The sequence below is a fragment of the Paramisgurnus dabryanus genome, chromosome 2 (assembly GCF_030506205.2).
Source record: "Paramisgurnus dabryanus chromosome 2, PD_genome_1.1, whole genome shotgun sequence".
Lineage (NCBI taxonomy): Eukaryota > Metazoa > Chordata > Actinopteri > Cypriniformes > Cobitidae > Paramisgurnus > Paramisgurnus dabryanus.
The window spans coordinates 25,247,011-25,267,609 of NC_133338.1; the positions used below are offsets into that span (position 1 = coordinate 25,247,011).

At 36.8% G+C, this 20,599-nt stretch overlaps 1 protein-coding gene across 1 annotated transcript; it reads left to right on the plus strand.

Moving 5' to 3' along the window:
• Window positions 1–874: 874 nt before the first annotated feature.
• alox12 (arachidonate 12-lipoxygenase) lies at window positions 875–19,497 on the plus strand. Its single transcript, XM_065248811.2, has 15 exons — window positions 875–1,056; window positions 3,012–3,155; window positions 4,919–5,123; window positions 5,206–5,287; window positions 5,382–5,504; window positions 7,103–7,209; window positions 8,257–8,429; window positions 9,246–9,389; window positions 9,981–10,184; window positions 13,704–13,790; window positions 14,264–14,433; window positions 16,691–16,812; window positions 18,405–18,505; window positions 18,782–18,952; window positions 19,092–19,497. The coding sequence occupies exons 2-15, from the start codon at window positions 3,012–3,014 to the stop codon at window positions 19,269–19,271; spliced, it is 2,013 nt and encodes a 670-aa protein (XP_065104883.1). The 5' UTR covers window positions 875–1,056; the 3' UTR covers window positions 19,272–19,497.
• The last annotated feature ends 1,102 nt before the right edge of the window (window positions 19,498–20,599 follow it).

Here is a 20,599-nt window from a genome sequence, read left to right on the forward strand (position 1 = left end):
GTCTGGGGGTACCACTCTTAGCATAGCTTATGATAATTCATTGAATCTGATTAGACCATTAGCATCGCGCAAAAAAATAACCAAAGAGTTTCAATACTTTTCCTATTTAAAACTTGACTCTTCTGTAGTTACATCGTGTACTAAGACCGACTGAAAATTAAAAGTTGCGATTTCCTAACCAGATATGCTAGGAACTATACTCTCAAAGTGGTGTAATAATCAAAGACTTTCCTGCTGTAACATGACTGCAGCAGGCGCAGTGATATTACACGCTGCCCGAAGTGCGCCTAATATCATTGCCAAAAGTGGCACGATCATGTCCATAACAATTAACCAACAACTCTTTTCCCACGCTCATCATTATATTTTCAAACAAATTAACAAGGTAATTGCATAACAATAACAGTTGCACAACATAGAGTATAAACAGGTCTATCATAAGATACAAGATAAGTCTTGTATTTGCCAATACCCTTTTCAAAATTACTTTTGCTTGAAGTTCAGCACAGAACAGCCTCTCATACAAATAAACCAGCTATAGTTAACTGTACAGTAATGACCACTCCACTGTCCGATGAATAGGTTTTGTTGGATGTCTGTTGAAATGTGGTTACGTTACTTGTGTCACATACGGTTCACGTTTCTGCGGAAGGTTTCAGTTTGGTTGCGCAGATAACAAATTCTGGTGTTAAAGCCATGTGGTTTCTTCTATTCGTTTCCTTGAACTAGAGGGCAAATATGTATGAATAAACAAATGAGGGTGTAAAAATGTCAGTCCATAGATGAGTGTGACCGAAAGACAGTGTTGGGAGAGGGGGATGGGAGGGTAGCAGGTATGAGGGAGGAGACTCGAGGAGACAAATATCTGTCTGATGCAGTCAGTGCAGTGAAAGGCCAGTCTGCTGCAGTGTAAAGGGGCTGTGCATAAGGGTGTCACAAAAAAGGAAACTGTTAAAGTTAAGAAAAAATATAGTGGTGAACTGACTGAGAGAAAAGAGAAGAACTATTTGTAAACCCGAGTGGAAAGAGCAACAGAAACCATCCTGCGTAGAAGAGGTATTTATACACTTGCTTCAGATTTGTTTGTCCAAATGACCATTATGTGAAAGTGTTATCTTTTAGTTTTATATTCTAAGAGTTTATTTGTGAGAAAACAAACCTTTTGATACTCTTTACTTTTTTCAGTTGTGCTTATCTAATATTGAGTTTCTTTTCAAGCACAATAGTTTGACCCACTAGAAGGCTTGGTCTAAATTGTAATGTAGCACTGATACTACAAGTATGTTGATCTGGCTTGGTGACTCAGATTACTCAATAGATTTTTTTTCATCTTTTACCGGATTTTACAACTTACACACCCTTAAACCGTTATGGCAAATAATACAAGCATGGCAGAAATAACAACATCAGCAATAGTCGATAATATTAAAGTAAACAAACCGTGAATATGGACCCACACTGTGAAAAGTGTTTGATGTCTTAAATTTTAAGTAGGCTACTACTAAACTGGCTTGACAAGTCATTTCAACATACTGTTTTAATTTCTGGCCATTGACGAGTTGCTTTAACTCATAAAAGTAAGTTGAAATTGCTTAACTAATTTTTAAAGGGGTCATATTATGAATTTTTTTTTAAAGATGGAAAATAAGTATTTGGTGTCCCCAGAGTTCCTATGTGAGGTTTTTGCTCAAAATACTCCAAAGAGAATTAATTATAACATTTTAAAATTGGCAATTTAGCAAAATGTGCAGTTTTTGGGTGTGTCCTTTAACTTTTTCCCCGCCATTGACGAGATATCTCGTCAATTAAGAGAAAACGCTTCCCCGCCAATGACGAGATTTTCCGTCTTTCCGCAATACCGCTATTATCCACCAGGTGGCGCCCTTCCGCAACTTTTTAAACCCGGAAGTATTGCCCTATGGCAAGCAGCTGCATGTCCGTGTCTGTTTTAAAGATCGCTCTGAATGGGATCTCTATGAAAAGTCCGTCACAAAAATTGAATTATCTTTAATTTTTGCAAAAACCTACCCATGTTCAAAAGCTGATTGCAAAAGAACCACTAAAGGTAGGATGAAACGGTTTTTTTTGTTTGAAAGCAGAGGGTCTGTTCTTTCATTTGGTATATCGTATGTTTATATATTTAAAGAAGAACATTTTCTGGAAGGCATTAAACTTTGGTGAAAATCATAAAAAACGCTGGCACTGGCTGGCAACTTTTTTTTAAAACGCTGGCGGTGAAAGAGTTAAAATGCAAATGAGCTGATGAAATGCAAACACTGATTGCAATGATGGTGGTTTGTTGCAATTGAAACTCAATTATTTTTTTCTCTTTTTCTCTGTGCACTAAATGGCAGTGCCGTGGTTGGATAGTGCAGATTAGAGGGCGGTATTATTGTAATTGGCCTTGCTACCTACCTCACAAAACAGGCGAATTTTCAATGACCTATTTTTTCACATGCTTGCAGAGAATGGCTTCCCAAAACAAAGTTACTGGGTTGATCTTTTTCAAATTTTCTAGGTTGATAGAAGCACTGGGGACCCAATTATAGCACTTAAACATGGAAAAAGTCAGATTTTCATAATATGTCCCCTTTAAAGAGTTTTAAGAGTTTATAGTAGTTTGTAAAGCCACTTATTTACAAAGAATTGTTACAATTGTAAATACCTCATACACAAAGGTAAAACCCTCCTTTATAACCTATAAACTGTGTATACATTTGTTGCCAGAGCCAAATACTTGTAACTGTATACCTGCTCTTGTTTTTCTGTTTCATGTTTAAGTTCAAATTCCTGGAAATGTATCTAAATGTTATTGTTAAACCACTTACACAGGGTAGTACAGCCTAGAGGAGAGTATACTTGCGAAATATCGCTCTGTTTGTATTTCCCAGCATGCTTGGGAAAACGATAGAAATACACTTATATATTTTGCAACAGCTTTCGGTTGTTTATGTAGTTTAATAGCTGAAAATGTCCTAGAGTTGATTCAGCATCAGTGTGTGTTTGTGCAGATGGAGTACACGGTGACAGTGGCCACAGGGACGTCTGAATATTCAGGAACTAACAACTATGTGTACGTGACTTTGGTTGGAGAGAAAGGAGAGAGTGAGAGAACCGTGCTGGACAATCCAGGTTTGGATCTTTGCAGAGGAGCGGTGAGTAAAATTGTGAATTTTTGAAAAACTCGCCATTGAAAAAGAGACAAAAACTACTCTCTCCTTGTTGGCAAGCTGCCCAGTCCTCCCCTTACTTTAAAACTAACTTTTGGGTGTGTCCTTTTAAATGCAAATGAGCTGATAAAATGCAAACAGTAATGGTGTTTTGTTGAAATTGAAACTCAATTGTTCTCTATCAATTATTTTCTCTATCTCTCTGTCTCTGCACTAAATGGCAGTGTTGTGGTATAAGGGGTGGTTTTATCGCCTTTTGACAAGGGGAGACACATTTTAATGAGCTATTTTTTCACATGTTTGCAGAGAATGGTTTACCAAAACAAAGTTACTGGCTTGATCTTTATCACGTTTTCTAGATTGATAGAAGCACAACCCAGTTATAGCCTGTAAACATAGAAAAAGTCAGATGTTCATGATATGTCCCCTTTAAGGTTATATGCTAATTATTACCTATAAGTTGCCTTGGATAAAAGCATCTGCTAAATAAATAAATGTAAACGTGGGAAGCATTTAAGTAGTGATAAGATCTCAATAAAGAAGTCTTTTGTTGAAGTGAAACAGTAACAAAGCACTTAGGATTCATCTGAGCTGGAGTGAACCCTGAAAATCAGTCTAAAGGACGTATTTAACGGATTTGAAAAGCTCTGTGTCCCTGATTGGCCAGCTTATCTTTACATTGTGATTGGCCTACGTAACGCTCCTTACCATGTTTGAAAGATTCGGTAGCTAATAGGAATTAATTTTCCGGCTGTAAGTCTGGAGTGGGAGGAATTATGATAATGTCAAGCACAAGGGTCTTCTCACTCTCCCCCGCACAGTAATTTTATTTTGCTTTTTTTCTGTTGTTTCCTTTTATGGATTTATTAAAGTTGTATTTTAAATGTGCAAATAAACAAATCAAATCAATGTTGGTCTTGTCTACATCACCAATCCCGGGAAGTAAACTGTTGCCTACAATACGTGTGTTTGTTGTAGTCCAAGAAAAAATATTAACAGTGGAGAGGAAAACTCGCGTCATCGTTTACTTTGGTGTTTGTTCCTTTTGCATATGGTTAACATGTACTAATACACCTACACACCAAAGGAAATGTAAAAACGTGAATCAAACAATAGGTGCTCTTTAACATTTTATACAGTTTCAAACCTGTTTTCCCACCCCTAATACTAACGTGGTATCCCTTTGAAATGTAAACCAAAAATAACAATGGAAGTGACCACTCTTCATTCCCATGCTATAGCCATCACCAAAGCTGTGCTTAACCAAGTATGATGTTTAAACAGATGCCTTTTGTTATCACATATGTAACCATTTGATCTACGTTGGTTGCCGAAGTCTTTCTGCCATTTCCAAAAATAATGAATAAAATAGAAGTCATGCTCAGCCCATATATAGGGAGTGAGCTTTGCTCTAATTCTCTAAGGAAGTGAAGGCAGACTGCAATTTCTTACAATAGTTTTAAAGGCTGTTTCACTTTAATGCAATCTATTTGGTTCTCTCCACCAAATTATAAACTATTATTTAAGTGTATTACAATGTTGTGTATGTAAATGCACAACAACCAGTTCATATTTTTATGTGGGGGGGGGGGGGGGGGGGGTGAGTGTAACAACCCTAACAAGGCTTAACAAACTGAAAAGGTTGAACACAGAGCTCCAGGCTGCAACGTGTTAAAGCACGCACACAGCCAACTGAGTTATTTTGCTGACCACTTATCTCATTCTTTTCATCTCTTTCCTCTTTAAAGGTGGATGACTACACGGTTCGAAGCAGCAAACATTTGGGCCGTCTGTTACTGGTGCGACTTGAGAAACAGAAGTACTGGGTGGAGGACAATTGGTTCTGCCGTTACGTGAAAGTCAGTGTACCTGGAGAGAGACGCAGTTATACTTTCCCCTGTTATCGATGGCTAGTGGGAGACGGAGTGATGGTAGAGCTTAGAGAAGGCACAGGTCAGTTACGCCTAAACGTTTACTTAAATTTACTTAAAACAGTGTGATTCTAACCCCATACCTGTTTTTTTCCCTATCATAGCCAAAAAGTTGAGGGAAGACACCTTGCCAGAAGAGATAGCGCACAGAAAGGCTGAGCTTGAGGAGAGGCAGAAGATATTTAGGTGGAGATTACATAACACTTATCACTGCATTCCTATCTATGTAAAGAATGCATTTTTCACCAGTCAATGACAAACTGTATGTCTCTCCTTTCAGATGGGTTGCATGGGCCCCCGGGATTCCCAAATGCATTGATAGCAAGACAGAGGCAGACCTGCCCCAGGACGTTCGCTTTGACAATGAAAAGCGCAGTGACTTTGTGGGATCCTTACAATATGCGTAAATACTATTTTAAGTTTTAAGTAAAACAGGTTTTAGCCTTTCACAATGAACTCTCCAAAACACCTAGATTGTCACCAGCATATGCGTTTGGATGTTTGTCACCAACATGGGCTATTGATAAACCAACATTCTACTTTACATATTATAGCTTCAAAAAGCTTGTTGACCAAATTTTTTTGCCAGTGAACAACATTGCTAACATGGTTTAGCATCAAACCAATACTAAACTCTTAAAATGTCTGGATTATTATGAAACCAGTCTCACGGAGTTGCGTATAAATGTGAAAATCGTGCAATACATATGCCAAATTCCAATTTGCCGTGCATATGATACGCCAGTCCTTCCCATTCACTTAAACAGCGCATCTTTTTTGGTCATCTTATTTATTAGTTTCTCAATGTTTTTGCTATTTTTTACCATTTTCGCTTGGGTTTAGGGTTAGAACAACTTTTTGTTATATAAAAATGACATCCTAACCCAAACACCAATTCTAACCCCAATCCAAGCGACCATGGCTTAAATATAGACAAAAACATGGAGAAACCTGTATATTACATAACGTCCTTAAGCAAATCTGAAATCTAACCCTAAACCCAAGCGAAAATGGTTTAAAAAACAGAAAAAAAATTGAGAAACCAATAAAAGATGCGCCATTTAAGTGAATGGGAAGGACTGGCGTATCATATGCACGCCAAATTGGAATTTGGCATATGTATTGCACGATTTTCACACTTTGTGCTATTTATACGCATCTACAAGAGATTGGGTAGTTATTACACATAATGGGTAAATATTGGACAGAACACATGCTGGGTTAAAAATAACAAAACCAAGCAACCATGGATTACACACTGCAAAAAATGACTTTCTTAGTATTTTTTTCTTGTTTTCAATAGAAATATCTAAAAATTCTTAAATTAAGATGTTTTTTCTTGATGAGCAAAACGACCTAAGTAAATAAGTCTAGTTTTAAGACAAATAATAAAATTTAAGTGAAATTGTCCTTAAAACAAGCAAAATTATCTGCCAATGGGGTGAGAAAAAAAAAGTGAAATAAGATTTCTTTTATCTTAAACACTTAATTCTAGTAAAATTTTCTCACCCCATTGGCAGATATTTTTGCTTGTTTTAAGCATAAATTCACTTAAATTGTATATTTTTTGTCTAAAAACTAGTATTATTTTCTTAGGTCATTTTGCTCATCAAGATAATACATGTTGATTTAAGAATTTTTAGATATTTCTACTGAAAACAAGACAAAAATACTAAGTAAGAAAGTCATTTTTTGCAGTGCAATAACCCAACAGTTGGGTTAAAACAACCCCTTGGGTCAATTTTAACCCAGTGGTGTGTTCTGTCCAATATTTACCTATTATGGGTCAAAAATAACCCAGACATTTTTATAGTGTATACAGTTTAAACTAAGAAAGTCTTACAGCAGGCTGAAATAGCTCTAACATGATTTCAAATTTAAATTAAAATGACACATTGACAACTTTTTTTTATAAGAATCTGCCTTCTGTCTACCTGTTTGTTGTCGAACTTTGATTTGTATCCATCATTCATAAATGGGCCATTCTTTCTCACCTTTTAGACTTTTAGAGCTCTCTCTGAAAAAATTGGCAATTATGTTTGGAAAGTCCTGGAATGATCTGGATGACTTCAAAAGAATCTTCTGGAAGCTGAAAAGCCCTGTGGCAGGTATAATCATTTGTTCCATTTCCCCAATATCTATCTATTAAGTTAGTTATAACTAACTAACTGCTACCAGGAATATCAGGAAATTGCTCAACTTCCTGTAACTCTTTTCCAGACTGTGTTAGTCTACAAGGAAGTAATCTCTCAGCTGCATGTAAAATACTCTTTGTTAAACCAGTGTTACTGTTTGCTTCAATCTGACTCTATATATGTATATCCAAAATGTTTTTTCTACAAAAATGTACAGCAATAACTGTGATGTTCAGATTTTACTTTTATATTAAATGCTGTTATTTAAATAAGCTTGAGAACCAGGAAATATAACAAAGCTGCGCTGTCATTTAAACTGATCATGGACATAAAAAATGCCATCTCAGCTTTATGTGTGCTTTAAATAATTTGAAAGATAAAGTAGCTGATTAAAAGTTTTTGATATTAACACATTCTTTCATTATAACAATTTTTTATAAGGTCAAATGTAGGTTCATCATTTAACTTAGAAAAAAAGTAGTTTCCAAGGAAAACTTTAAAGGAGACAAATCTGACTTTTCCATGTTTAAGTGCTATAATTGGGTCCCCAGTGCTTGTATCAACCTAGAAAATGTGAAAAAGATCAACCCAGTAACATAGTTTTGGTAAACCATTCTCTGCAAGCATGTGAAAAAATAGGTCATACAAATTTGGCTCCCCTTGTGATGTCAGAAGAGGATAATACCGCCCCTTAATCTACACTATCCAAACACGACACTGTTATGTAGTGCAGAGATCAGCTCATTTGCATTTAAAAGGACACACCCAAAACTGCACATTTTTGCTCACACCTACAAAATGGCAATTTTAACATGCTTTAATAAATTATCTATATGATATTTTGAGCTACAACTTCACATACGTACTCTGGGGACGCCAAGATTTATTAAAGTCTTGTGAAACTTCCCCTTTAATGGCAAGATTTAGAGACAAGATTTAATGGCATTCATTGCATACATACAGTACAGCATTTAGTGAGAGAGCTAAATAATATGAGTTTGTGATCATTTGTCTTGTTAGAATACACTATGAAGCACTGGAGAGAAGACTGGTTCTTTGGTTACCAGTTCCTCAATGGCTCAAACCCCCGAATGATTAAGAGGATAGAAAACCTGCCCCCTAACCTTCCTGTCTCTGGAGACATGGTACAGTCCTCGCTCATACCTACAACCACCTTAAAGGCAGAACTTAAGGTAAGAGTTTAGTGTAGGTCAGTGATAAGTAGGGGAGACTGCAGTTTCTTTTACAATTCTTTCATAACTAGTAGACAAATGGTTCAAATCAACTGCACCATTAATGGACTCATAACTCTTAAAGGGATAGTTCACTTTAAAATGAAAATTATGTTATAATTTACTCATCCTTATGTTGTTCTAAACACATTTATGAATTTCTTTTTCTCATGAACACAAAAGAACATATTTAAAAATATGATGGTAAACCCACAGCAGATAGTGACCATTGACTTCCATAGTAGGAATAAAAAATATGAAGGAATTTAATGGGTACCGTCAACTGTGGGCTTACCATCATTTATCAAAATATTTTCTTAGTCATTTATCACAATACTTCCAAAATATTTTTTTTCTACTATGGAAGTCAATGGTCACTATCTGCTCTGTGTTCAAATTTTAATATATATATTTTATATCAAAATATATTATTTTGTGTTCATCAGAAAAAAAGACATTCATACAGGTTTAGAACAACATGAGGATGAGTAAATGATGACAGAATTTTAATTTTAATGTGAACTATCCCTTTAACATTATGTCCAATTCCTTTGCATCATTAAATGGACAGCTTGGCCATTTTTGAAATATGAATGTGTCTCCTGTCAATGTTTAATGTTGTGGTTGGTTGGGAAAGGGAGATAACTTATTTGTTTTGCAAAACAGTTAATTGGAATTTAGTGTTACAACTGTCCCCATACATTTACCCCAGTTTGCACCACATATAAATATTTACCACAGTCAGTCTATGAATGTGTTTTTCTTTTCCTCTTAAAGAAAGGAAACATATTCCTGGTTGATTATCTTATTATGGATGGGATTCCTGCCAATGTAATCAGAGACAAACAGCAACACATAGCTGCTCCACTCTGCTTACTCTATGAACATCCTGACAAAGGCCTCATTCCCATTGCCATACAGGTAAACTGTTTTAATTTGTTTTAATCCCTATAAAACCTAATCCAAAGCAATTTACAGTGCATTACATTTTATTAGTAGACTATGTGTGTTTCCTGGGGATCAAACCCATGACCTTTGCACTGATAATGCAATGCCATTCCAGTTGAGCTACAGGAACACCCATATTGTTCTTGGTTCACTTACCGCTGCACTTTAATGTCCTATTAAAACACATCAGCGCAAAAAGTAACACTGCGCATTGCTGATAGGCCTTCAGGAACTGACTGATAAAAGCAAAATTTTCACTGGTTAGTTATAGGAACCCAGTTAAAGAAACCAGAGACCAGGGTGGTTCCCTAAGAACAATATTTGCTCCTACACAGTAAAGTAATGTTGGGAGACTTGAGCATACAGTAGTGCTTTTTTCAGAAGTTTCACTGTTAAAAGCATAAATTCCAAAATTACACAATTCAGCAGGTTCTGGAGACATTTTACAAATGTTCACCTACAGTCAACTACAGTTTAAAACAGCTAAAAAATGGGAAAGCGCTGGAGTGAAACCCCCAAAACACTGATCTAAAGTATTTGATTGTTCTTTTCAATCTCTTTCAGCTCGATCAGACACCTGATAAGGACACACCCATATTCTTACCAAGTGACCCACATCTGGCCTGGTTATTGGCTAAGATGTGGGTTCGTCACGCAGAGTTTCAGGTGTTTCAGCTGTTGTCACATTTGCTGCGCACACACTTGGTGGTTGAAGTGATCTGTGTGGCCACAATGCGACAGCTACCCGCTGTTCACCCTGTATATAAGGTCAGAGGAAGTCTCCTGAATGTCTCCTTTAATGCATCGTTTTAATCCCATACAATTTATTGAGATGTTAAGTTGTGCTTTATTTAGGACGCCCAAAAAGTCTGAGATAATGATCTTGGATTTTTTTTGTCAACCTAAAAAGAAAATATTAAGTAGCCTAGTCTGTGGCGGACAGTGACTTTTCTTCCTACGGGACAGGAATTCGAAATGTGACGTGTCATGTGTGTGGCTCATCATGTCAAAATATGTGTTCACGGTGTTGTGTGTGGCTCGTCTTGTCAAAATATGTGTTTGGCATGTCCTGTGTGGCTCATCTTGTCAAAATATGTGTTCACTGTGTTGTGTGTGGCTCATCATGTCAAAATATGTGTTCAGCTTGTCGTGTGTGTGGCTCGTCATGTCAAAATATGTATTTGGCATGTCCTGTGTGGCTCATCATGTCAAAATATGTATTCGGCTTGTCATGTGTGGCTCATCATGTCAAAATATATGTTCGGCATGTCATGTGTTTTGCATGTCATGTCAAAGTATGTGTTTGGCGTGTTGTGTGGCTCGTCATGTCAAAATATGTGTTTGCCGTGTTCTTTGTGGCTCGTCATTTAAAAATATGTGTTCAGTGTGTCATGTGTGTGGCTCGTCATATCAAAATATGTGTTTGCCGTGTTCTTTGTGGCTCGTCATTTAAAAATATGTGTTCAGTGTGTCATGTGTGTGGCTCGTCATGTCAAAATACGTGTTCGGCGTGTCATGTGTGGCTCGTCATGTCAAAATATGTGTTCACTGTGTCGTGTGTGGCTCATAATGTCAAAATATGCGTTTGATGTGTCGTGTGTGGCTCATCATGTCAAAATATGTGTTCACTGTGTCATGTGTGTGGCTCATCATGTCAAAAAATGTGTTTGCCGTGTCATGTTTGCGGCTCATCATGTCAAAATATGTGTTCGGTGTGCCATGTGAACTTATGTACATCATGTGCCATGTCAAAATACATGCCTACTACATTCGCGTCAAAAGGGTTCGGCATGTCATGTGTTTGGCATGTCATGTCAAAATATGTGTTTGGCGTGTTGTGTGTGGCTCGACATGTCATGATATGTGTTTGCCGTGTTCTGTGTGGTTCGTCATGTCAAAATATGTGTTCGGTGTGCCATGTGAACTTATGTGTATCATGTGCCATGTCAAAATACATGCCTACTACATTCGCATCTAAAGGGTTTATGATAAAAGAGACGCTCGCGTCCTAAAATACTTGCAAGACACTAACTTAACACTAAATTTTTTGACAAAAACAAACACATTTTTTGACATGATGAGCCACACACATGACACGGCAAAAACATTTTTGGACATGGCAAGCCACACACGACACGGCGAACACATTTTTTGACATGACGAGCCACACACATGACACAGTGAACACATATTTTTACATGACAAGCCACACGTCAAACACATATTTTTACATGACGAGCCACATACATGACATGGCGGACACATTTTTTGACATGGCAAGCCACACACATGACATGGCGAACATTTTTTGACATGGCAAGCCACACATATGACACGGCGAACAAATTTTTTGACATGACGAGCCACACACATGACACGGCGAACACATTTTTTGACATGACGAGCCACACATGACACGTCAAACAAATTTTTTGACATTATGAGCCACACACATGACACGGCAAAAAAAAATTTTGACATGGCAAGCCACACACATGACACAGCGAACACATTTACTGACATGGCAAGTCACACACATGACACAGCGGACACATTTTTTGACATGACGAGCCACACACGACACGTCAAACAAATTTTTTGACATGATGAGCCACACACATGACACGGCGAACACATTTTTTGACATGACGAGCCACACATGACACGTCAAACAAATTTTTTGACATTATGAGCCACACACATGACACGGCAAAAAAAATGTTTGACATGGCAAGCCACACACATGACACAGCGAACACATTTACTGGCATGGCAAGTCACACACATGACACAGCGGACACATTTTTTGACATGACGAGCCACACACGACACAACAAACAAATTTTTTGACATGATGAGCCACACACATGACACGGCAAAAATATTTTTTGATATGGAAAGCCACACACATGACACGGCGAACACATTTTTTGACATGACGAGCCACACACATGACACGGCGAACACATTTTTTGACATGACGAGCCACACATGACACGTCAAACAAATTTTTTGACATTATGAGCCACACACATGACACGGCAAAAAAATTTTTTGACATGGCAAGCCACACACATGACACAGCGAACACATTTACTGACATGGCAAGTCACACACATGACACAGCGGACACATTTTTTGACATGACGAGCCACACACGACACGTCAAACAAATTTTTTGACATGATGAGCCACACACATGACACGGCGAACACATTTTTTGACATGACGAGCCACACATGACACGTCAAACAAATTTTTTGACATGATGAGCCACACACATGACACGGCAAAAACATTTTTTGATATGGCAAGCCACACACATGACACGGCGAACACATTTTTTGACATGACGAGCCACACACATGACACAGTGAACACATATTTTGACATGACAAGCCACACGTCAAACACATATTTTGACATGACGAGCCACACATGACACGTCAAACAAATTTTTTGACATTATGAGCCACACACATGACACGGCAAAAAAATTTTTTGACATGGCAAGCCACACACATGACACAGCGAACACATTTACTGGCATGGCAAGTCACACACATGACACAGCGGACACATTTTTTGACATGACGAGCCACACACGACACGTCAAACAAATTTTTTGACATGATGAGCCACACACATGACACGGCAAAAACATTTTTTGATATGGCAAGCCACACACATGACACGGCGAACACATTTTTTGACATGACGAGCCACACACATGACACAGTGAACACATATTTTGACATGACAAGCCACACGTCAAACACATATTTTGACATGACGAGCCACACACATGACACGGCGGACACATTTTTTGACATGGCAAGCCTCACATAAGACACGGCGAATACATTTTTTGACGTGACGAGCCACACACATGACACAGTGAACATATATTTTGACATGACAAGCCACACGTCAAACACATTTTTTGACATGGCAAGCCTCACATATGACACGGCGAATACATTTTTTGACATGACGAGCCACACACATGACACGGCGGACACATTTTTTGACATGGCAAGCCACACATGTGACACACAGCAGCTTTGGATTTGTACGCCCATGAAAAAGAAGTCATCTGCCGCCACTGAGCCTAGTAATAGCATAACATAGCAAAAAGCTCAATATTCTGCACTATTTTGGATTAATAATGAAAAGCAATCGAGTTTGAGCAATTGCATGCGTGTCAGTTGCAAAGCATGTCGCTATTAAAAGAAAAGACCTGGCCTTCACTTTTCCTTTATTCTCTCACTGTGTCTCTTGATTCAGCTCCTGACTCCACACCTGAGATACACGCTTGAGATTAATTGTCGTGGCAGAACCCAGCTCATCTCATCAGATGGCATCTTCAAAAGGGTGAGCTTCAAATAATGAATCACACATAAATAGAGAACCAGAGGGGCGTAAGTGACATTTCACCAACTTTACAGTGGGGCTAGAACAAAAAAATTACCATGGTTTGATCTTACTTTGTGTACAAATTTCTAACTTTTATCATTCCAAATTAATTAAGAAGTCATTTTGGTATCAGAAAAAGCTCATAAAGTGCCTTCATTTGAAATATATCTCTCAGTTTCACCCAAAATGTCACTTCCTTCTCACCCCTCTACATGCACACACACTTTCTTGCACTGCCATTTTGGTGTTTTTTGGTAATCTTAGCTACAATATTCTCACTGATATAAATCAAGCAGCACCAAGCAACAAGAATGCTGTGTTTGCAATATACCTCATACTTACTCATACAGATAGATTCAGAACATTCAGTGTATTTTGTTCAATTCCTGCATGCTAAACTCCTCATATGTTGTAAATTGTGTTTTTTTTAGGTGGTATCAACAGGAGGAGATGGAGTCTTGATGCTGGCACAGAGGGAGTATAAAATACTAACCTATCGCTCTCTCCAGCCCAAATTTGACTTCTTGGACAGAGGGGTGACTAAAGTGAAAGACTATTTCTACAGGGATCATTCCATGATGCTGTGGGACGTAATTCACAAGTAATGTACACAAACAAGATGCTTCAATTTTGATGTTCCTCCTTCTAAATGTAGCTGTACAATTTTGTAGATATCACATGCACACATGATTGAAGCAGTGTGCAATGGGGTGTGCATTGTGCAATATGGTAATATTAGATTGTGGATGATTAAAATGTCTTCACAATCTAAAAGAACATTTTTAAATCTTGCAACATTCTATGGCTGCGCCTGTATATAAGGTGCTATTTTTAACCAGATGTTGGTAACAACCCACACAATCCACACATGCAAAGAACTCAAACCATAGATGTCAGTAAATTAAGTTATGTGTAATAATGTTAAATGGTGACGTGTTCAACGCTGTACATGTATCGTAGTCATTGTGGTTATTCGTCATCACAAGTTTATTATTTGCATGCGTTTGAAACCCTTTCCAGTTTTTCTGTCTTGCACACTGCTTTTCACACATATTTGCGTGCACAGATAGCCGGTGTTATGGTTTATCTGGTTTCTGTATTGACTGGTAACCAACTTCCATTTCCAGCTTCACATGTGAATAAATTACCGCAGCAGAGTCATCAAATCTGATAACGTAATGTAGATGTTTTTGATGAGATAATCTTGATAAATGCACTTTCCTACAGTACTGCATGATTTTGGCATCTTTGTAAGGATGACTTATTATGGGTAAGATCTGTGCGTAATGTCTGAAGTATGATAAATAAACAAATTAAGTTGCTTAAAGGTCATCCTGAGTCTTGACACAGAATTGGAAGTCAGAAATGTTGTTCACGTCATGGCAGAACAGTCACACGCATTAAGTTTCATGCGCCGATTTTTGTCAGGATATTATATTTAGTGTGCATTACATTTACATTGATTAATTTAGCAGACACTTTTATTAAAAGCGACTTACAATTGAGAGGCTATGACGACCAGCGTAATCTAGCTACTTTCAGTTTAAACCAGTTAAACCCAGCCAACCAGATTGTACTGTGTTTAACTGATTTATCAGCTTAGTATGGTGACTACAGTAAAATAATGTCAATGATTGTTTTCCTCAGTTTCTGGAAATCACAAATCATGTTTATGGATGACATAATTTAAAGGTTTATACTGGTTACCGTTATAAACCTTGGCTTGATAAAAACAGCTGAGACACTACAACTGCTATAGTCATATCCTGCAATGAGAATCGAAACCTGTTACCTTCAGGTTAAAACTCCAAATTTCTAATCACTGCCTACAACTCCTATCACTCATTGCTCCTTCACAACGCTATCAAGCTAAGAAAGTTCTGTTGTTTTGCAACCTTTATCAGTAAAACTGACATATTGTGCCTTTTAATGTATCACCGAGCAGACCAATCGGTGTATGATATCAAAGTACTGCATGAGTGATTCAAAAGTTTTCAGCACCATGACAGACAACTACATTTTTGCCAATCCCACGACTTAATCCAACCTTTAAAAGGGACATTTCACAAAACCTTTTTAAGATGTAAAATAAATCTTTGGTTTCCCCAGAGTATGTATGTGAAGTTCTAGCTCAAAATACCTTATAGATAATTCATTATAGCATGTTAAAATGGCCATTTGTAAGTGTGAGCAAAAATTTGGGGGTTTTGGGTGTGTCCTTTAAAATGCAAATGAGCTGGCATACTTTAAAAATAACTTTGAAAATAATGCGTTTTTTTTTTAATATAAACCATGCATACACACTGTATTATACCAAATACACAAAAAAACTTGTTTTTTTTAGCAATTAAATAGGTGTACTTTAAAGGCCCACTGAAATGCCTGAATGCAGCTTTATTCAATGTGTTGATGTAATTTCAACTGAAACAGGAAGTCAGTGCAGAACATGTAGAGTATCTCCTCCTTGCAACAAAGCTGCATTTAAAAGCTTGTGACAGGCATAAGCCCCTAATAGATTATTAAACTGTTGCTTGAGAAGTAAAAAGCAGTGATGTGTAATTAATGTTGTTGCATGACAGCAGTGTCTGTTTCCTCTTGTACTTGTCAGATCTGTCTCATTCACCCCAACATACTTTCACTGTCTGAAACAATCCATATCCCCTATATAGTGTACTGTGTGCCATTTACCATATAGGATATAGTAAATGTGAAGTAGCTGATTTCAGATGCCACTTCATCATCTTTATTAATGTAGGGATCCTTCAGATTCTAGAGACGTTTTGATTGGACAGAAAATTTGCATCTTTGTTCTTATATAACAATGTTTATGGATTGTGATTCTTTTTCTTTTCTTTCAGGTTTGTTTCAGGTATAATTTCTCTGTACTACAAGAGTGACAGTGAAGTGGAGCAGGACTCAGAACTTCAGGCTTGGATTAATGAAGTGGCTACAGAGGGCTTTGTGGATGTGCCTCATTTTGGTAAGTTAAAATCTTATGCTGGTGTTTTTACATAGTTGGACTCACTAATGTCCCGTAACAATAGTGAGTAAAGACTATATTTAAACCCATGTGCAGCGTGTTTTGTTGACATTATAATCCAGAAATTTGACAGTACACACAGACAGGTTTCCATGGTTACATGATAAAACACCATGAACATCAGAGGGATATAAATACACACAGGTGTATTTATAGGTCCACAGGTATACACTCGGAAGGAAACACCCTCATATTGTTACAAACCCATACAACTTTCTTTCTTTCTTCAACACAATAGAGATGTTTGGGAAAATTTTACTCAGTATTACATTTCAGCGTCAACAATCTGTAACTTTGTTAACTTGAACACTCTTGTGTTCCGTGGCACATAAAGTCAGACTGGTTTTGAATAACATTTTTGTGAACAATCCCTTTATTTTGAAGTTAAAGAGAGTAAATGACTGAAGACACAGCACCCCCGTATGGTCTAACATGAAAGTGACAACATTCATAACGGCCTTTATATTTATTACACACTGCAAAAAAATTACTTTTAAGTACAAATATCTAAAAATTCTTAAATCAAGATGCATTTTCTTGATGTGCAAAATGAAAAAATAAGTCTAGTTTTTAAACAAAAATATATAAAATTTAAGTGAATTTTTGCTTAAAACAAGCTAAATAATCTGCCAATGGGATAAGAAAAAAAATCTTGAAATAAGTTTACTTTTTTCTTAAACACTCAATTCAAGAAAAATTTTCTTACCTCATTTGCAGATTTTTTTGCTTGTTTTAAGCAAAGATTCACTTACATTTTATATTTTTGTTTAAAAATTAGACTTTTTTTTTTCATTTTGCTCATCAAGAAAATGCATCTTGATTTAAGAATTTTTAGATATTTGTACTTAAAAGTAATTTTTTGCAGTGTGTAATAAATATAAAGGCAATTTAAGCCGTTATGAATGTTGTCACTTTCATGTTAGACCACACGGAGTTGCTGTGTCTTCAGTCATATACTTTAACTTCAAAATAAAGGGATTGTTCACAAAAATGTTATTCATTATTTAAAAATATTTTTTATTTTTTAATTAAAAACTAGACTTATTTTCTTAGGTAATTTTGATCTTTAAGTAAATACATCTTGATTTAAGAATTTCTGTATATTTGTACTGAAAACAAGACTAAAAATACTAAGTAAGAAAGTCATTTTTTGCAGTGCAAATATACAGCATCCCCCACTCCTTTTTTATACCTTTTATCTATAGGATCTGGTATCTATAATAATATTTAATAACATGTGTTTAAGTAATAATCATCATTTTAGAATATTTTATAATATAATATTTAAAAATATTTACAATCAGTAACTTAATAATCAGGTTTTTAGTCTACAAACAAGAGCACAGATTATATGGTTCATAACTAATTTTCATGGTTATATAGCAGAACATAAGATTCTGTAAGTTCCATTAATAATAGTATTTATGTGTGTCCGAACTTTCCTGCCCACAATATCCATTTCTTGTGCTTAAAATAGCATTTTAGATGTACTAATGAATGTAACCTGACCCTTGACCTGTCTGGTGTATTAGGTTTAGCCAGTGAACTTAAGACAAAAGAAGAACTGATCACACTGCTAAGTGTTGTGATATTCACCAGCACAGCACAACATGCTGCCACCAATAACGGACAGGTAACTAACACATCTCACTAACAAATCTGATCGACTTTGATGCATTGTCCTCTTGTGTGCTCATAATAGCAAAAATTCATCACATTTAATGATTGTGGTGATGCATCTAGTATATTGATCATGCATCTTTTTTTATTTTATTTCTAATTCAACAGTAATAGCATAATTATGATATTTATTGTATACCTTTATTTTTTTGTTAAACGTTAGTGTTATGATTACTTTTAAAAACTTTGCTAATAATCATCATGTGACATCAATTTGTTTAATGTGTAGTTTGATTGGTGTGCATGGGTACCCAACACACCATGCACCATGCGGCAGCCCCCTCCAACTGATAAGGATGCTGTTACGATGGACATGATCATGGACACACTTCCTGATATCAGTCAGTCCTGTCTGCAGATGGCCATCACGTGGCATCTGGGTCGGGCGCAGCCAGATGCGGTAGGTTAACAGCACTGGCTGAAATATCTGTGCCTTTCACATCACCATGTAAAACACAATGTTAATGTACGGACACTGTGATCGTGTGGACTTCATTGTGAGATATTAACTTAAAGATAACTTTATTTCTATCCATCAGATCCCAATGGGCCATTATGTGGAACAGTACTTCATCGAGCCTGCTGCTTTGAGGGTGATTGACGAATTCAGAAAGGATTTAAAAGATCTGGAGGAGCAAATGATCGCTCAGAGTGAGGGCCTAGAACTGCAGTACCTTTACCTGTGTCCAAGCCACATTGAAAACAGCATCACCATTTAGAGACAGTAAATCTTGTATTCTGGACTGCAAAATTAATTTCATGGCTCGAATTTAATGTCTTTGCTTTTCAAGAAACATTTATTTTTGTTTGTTGTATTTTTAAAACAAAAATGAGAAAGCTTTTTTCCATTCAACTGAATTGTAATTACTTAAAATATGATGTGCCACAAGTTCCATAAAAATGTGAAGAGAAACTTTAAACATAAAATGTTTTATTATTAACTTATTTACTTGTTTGTGCTTTGTGTGGCTTCTTCCACTGATTTACTGCATTCAATTTCATGAAATGCTCCTTCAAGTCTGCTTCTAACTAAAAGTGTGTTTGACTTCATGTTGCACCACACAGTCTGATATGCTTATGGTATCAAGGTACTGAGAGCAATCCAAGAGTACTCTGTTATGTGTGCTTTTGCTCTCGTAGTACTTTCGAAGTCAAAATGAAATTGAAATGAAAAACTGTCATTTGTTTTAGAATATTGTGGGTTTTTTTTCAAATGATTTATTTGTGAGCTTCATTTTTTTTAAATTCATGTGGCCTCATAATCTTTTATAGACACTTTTACACATTTTTACGCATTTTGGCAATGAAAGTGGTGTTGTTCCCCAGTGGTTCTAACTCAGAAAGTTTATTAAAACGGTTTCCCAGCATCAAAATGTATGGTTGTTGCGTTTGGTTGCACGAATATAATATACGTATATATGTGTATCTGGCCACTTAATATTTGGCCATCTGCTAACGTCGTCTATCCACTCCACTAAAGTACACATATCTGGTAGCTGTGTTGAAAAAGTTGAAAGTCAACTTTTTAAAATAACTTTCTCTGTGTTGGTTCACTGCAGATTCTTGCCGTACTTCCGTGGTCAAAATGTGCATGTATACGTTGCCACGTCATCATTGTGTACAAACAGTAAAAGGGTCTATTAGAAACGCTAATCTCCTCCCCTCCTCAAAACGATCTCTCTTTACATTAGTCATATTGTATGGCAGGTGGGCGAGGTTCGGGAAAAGATCGCAGCAACTAAGAATCAGCAACATGACCCAAATTCAAACGATCTAACATCAGTTCTTGATGGACGAATTCCAGTCCAGCCCTACGTTTATTTAATTTCAGAAGCCTTTATGAATATACGTCACCACAGGGCAAATAAGACATTTGCTACTTCCGTTTTGTGGCATTTTGTATGTATGGCCCTGTCCCAAATGGCGCACTTCATGTGGACTTTCACTCTTGTGGCCTTTAATTGCACATGCTCGCTTAGTCTACAGGTCCGTATGCAGGCTTCACGCACCTTACCAACCCAGAAGAGCAATCAGACGACGGAAGGGA

Coding starts and splice junctions, on each gene's coding strand:
- alox12 (XM_065248811.2), top strand. CDS start 3,012: ATGGAGTACACGGTGACAGTGGCCACAGGGACGTCTGAATATTCAGGA. Junction 3,156..4,918: donor TGGATCTTTGCAGAGGAGCG/GTGAGTAAAATT, acceptor TCCTCTTTAAAG/GTGGATGACTACACGGTTCG. Junction 8,430..9,245: donor CCTTAAAGGCAGAACTTAAG/GTAAGAGTTTAG, acceptor TTCCTCTTAAAG/AAAGGAAACATATTCCTGGT.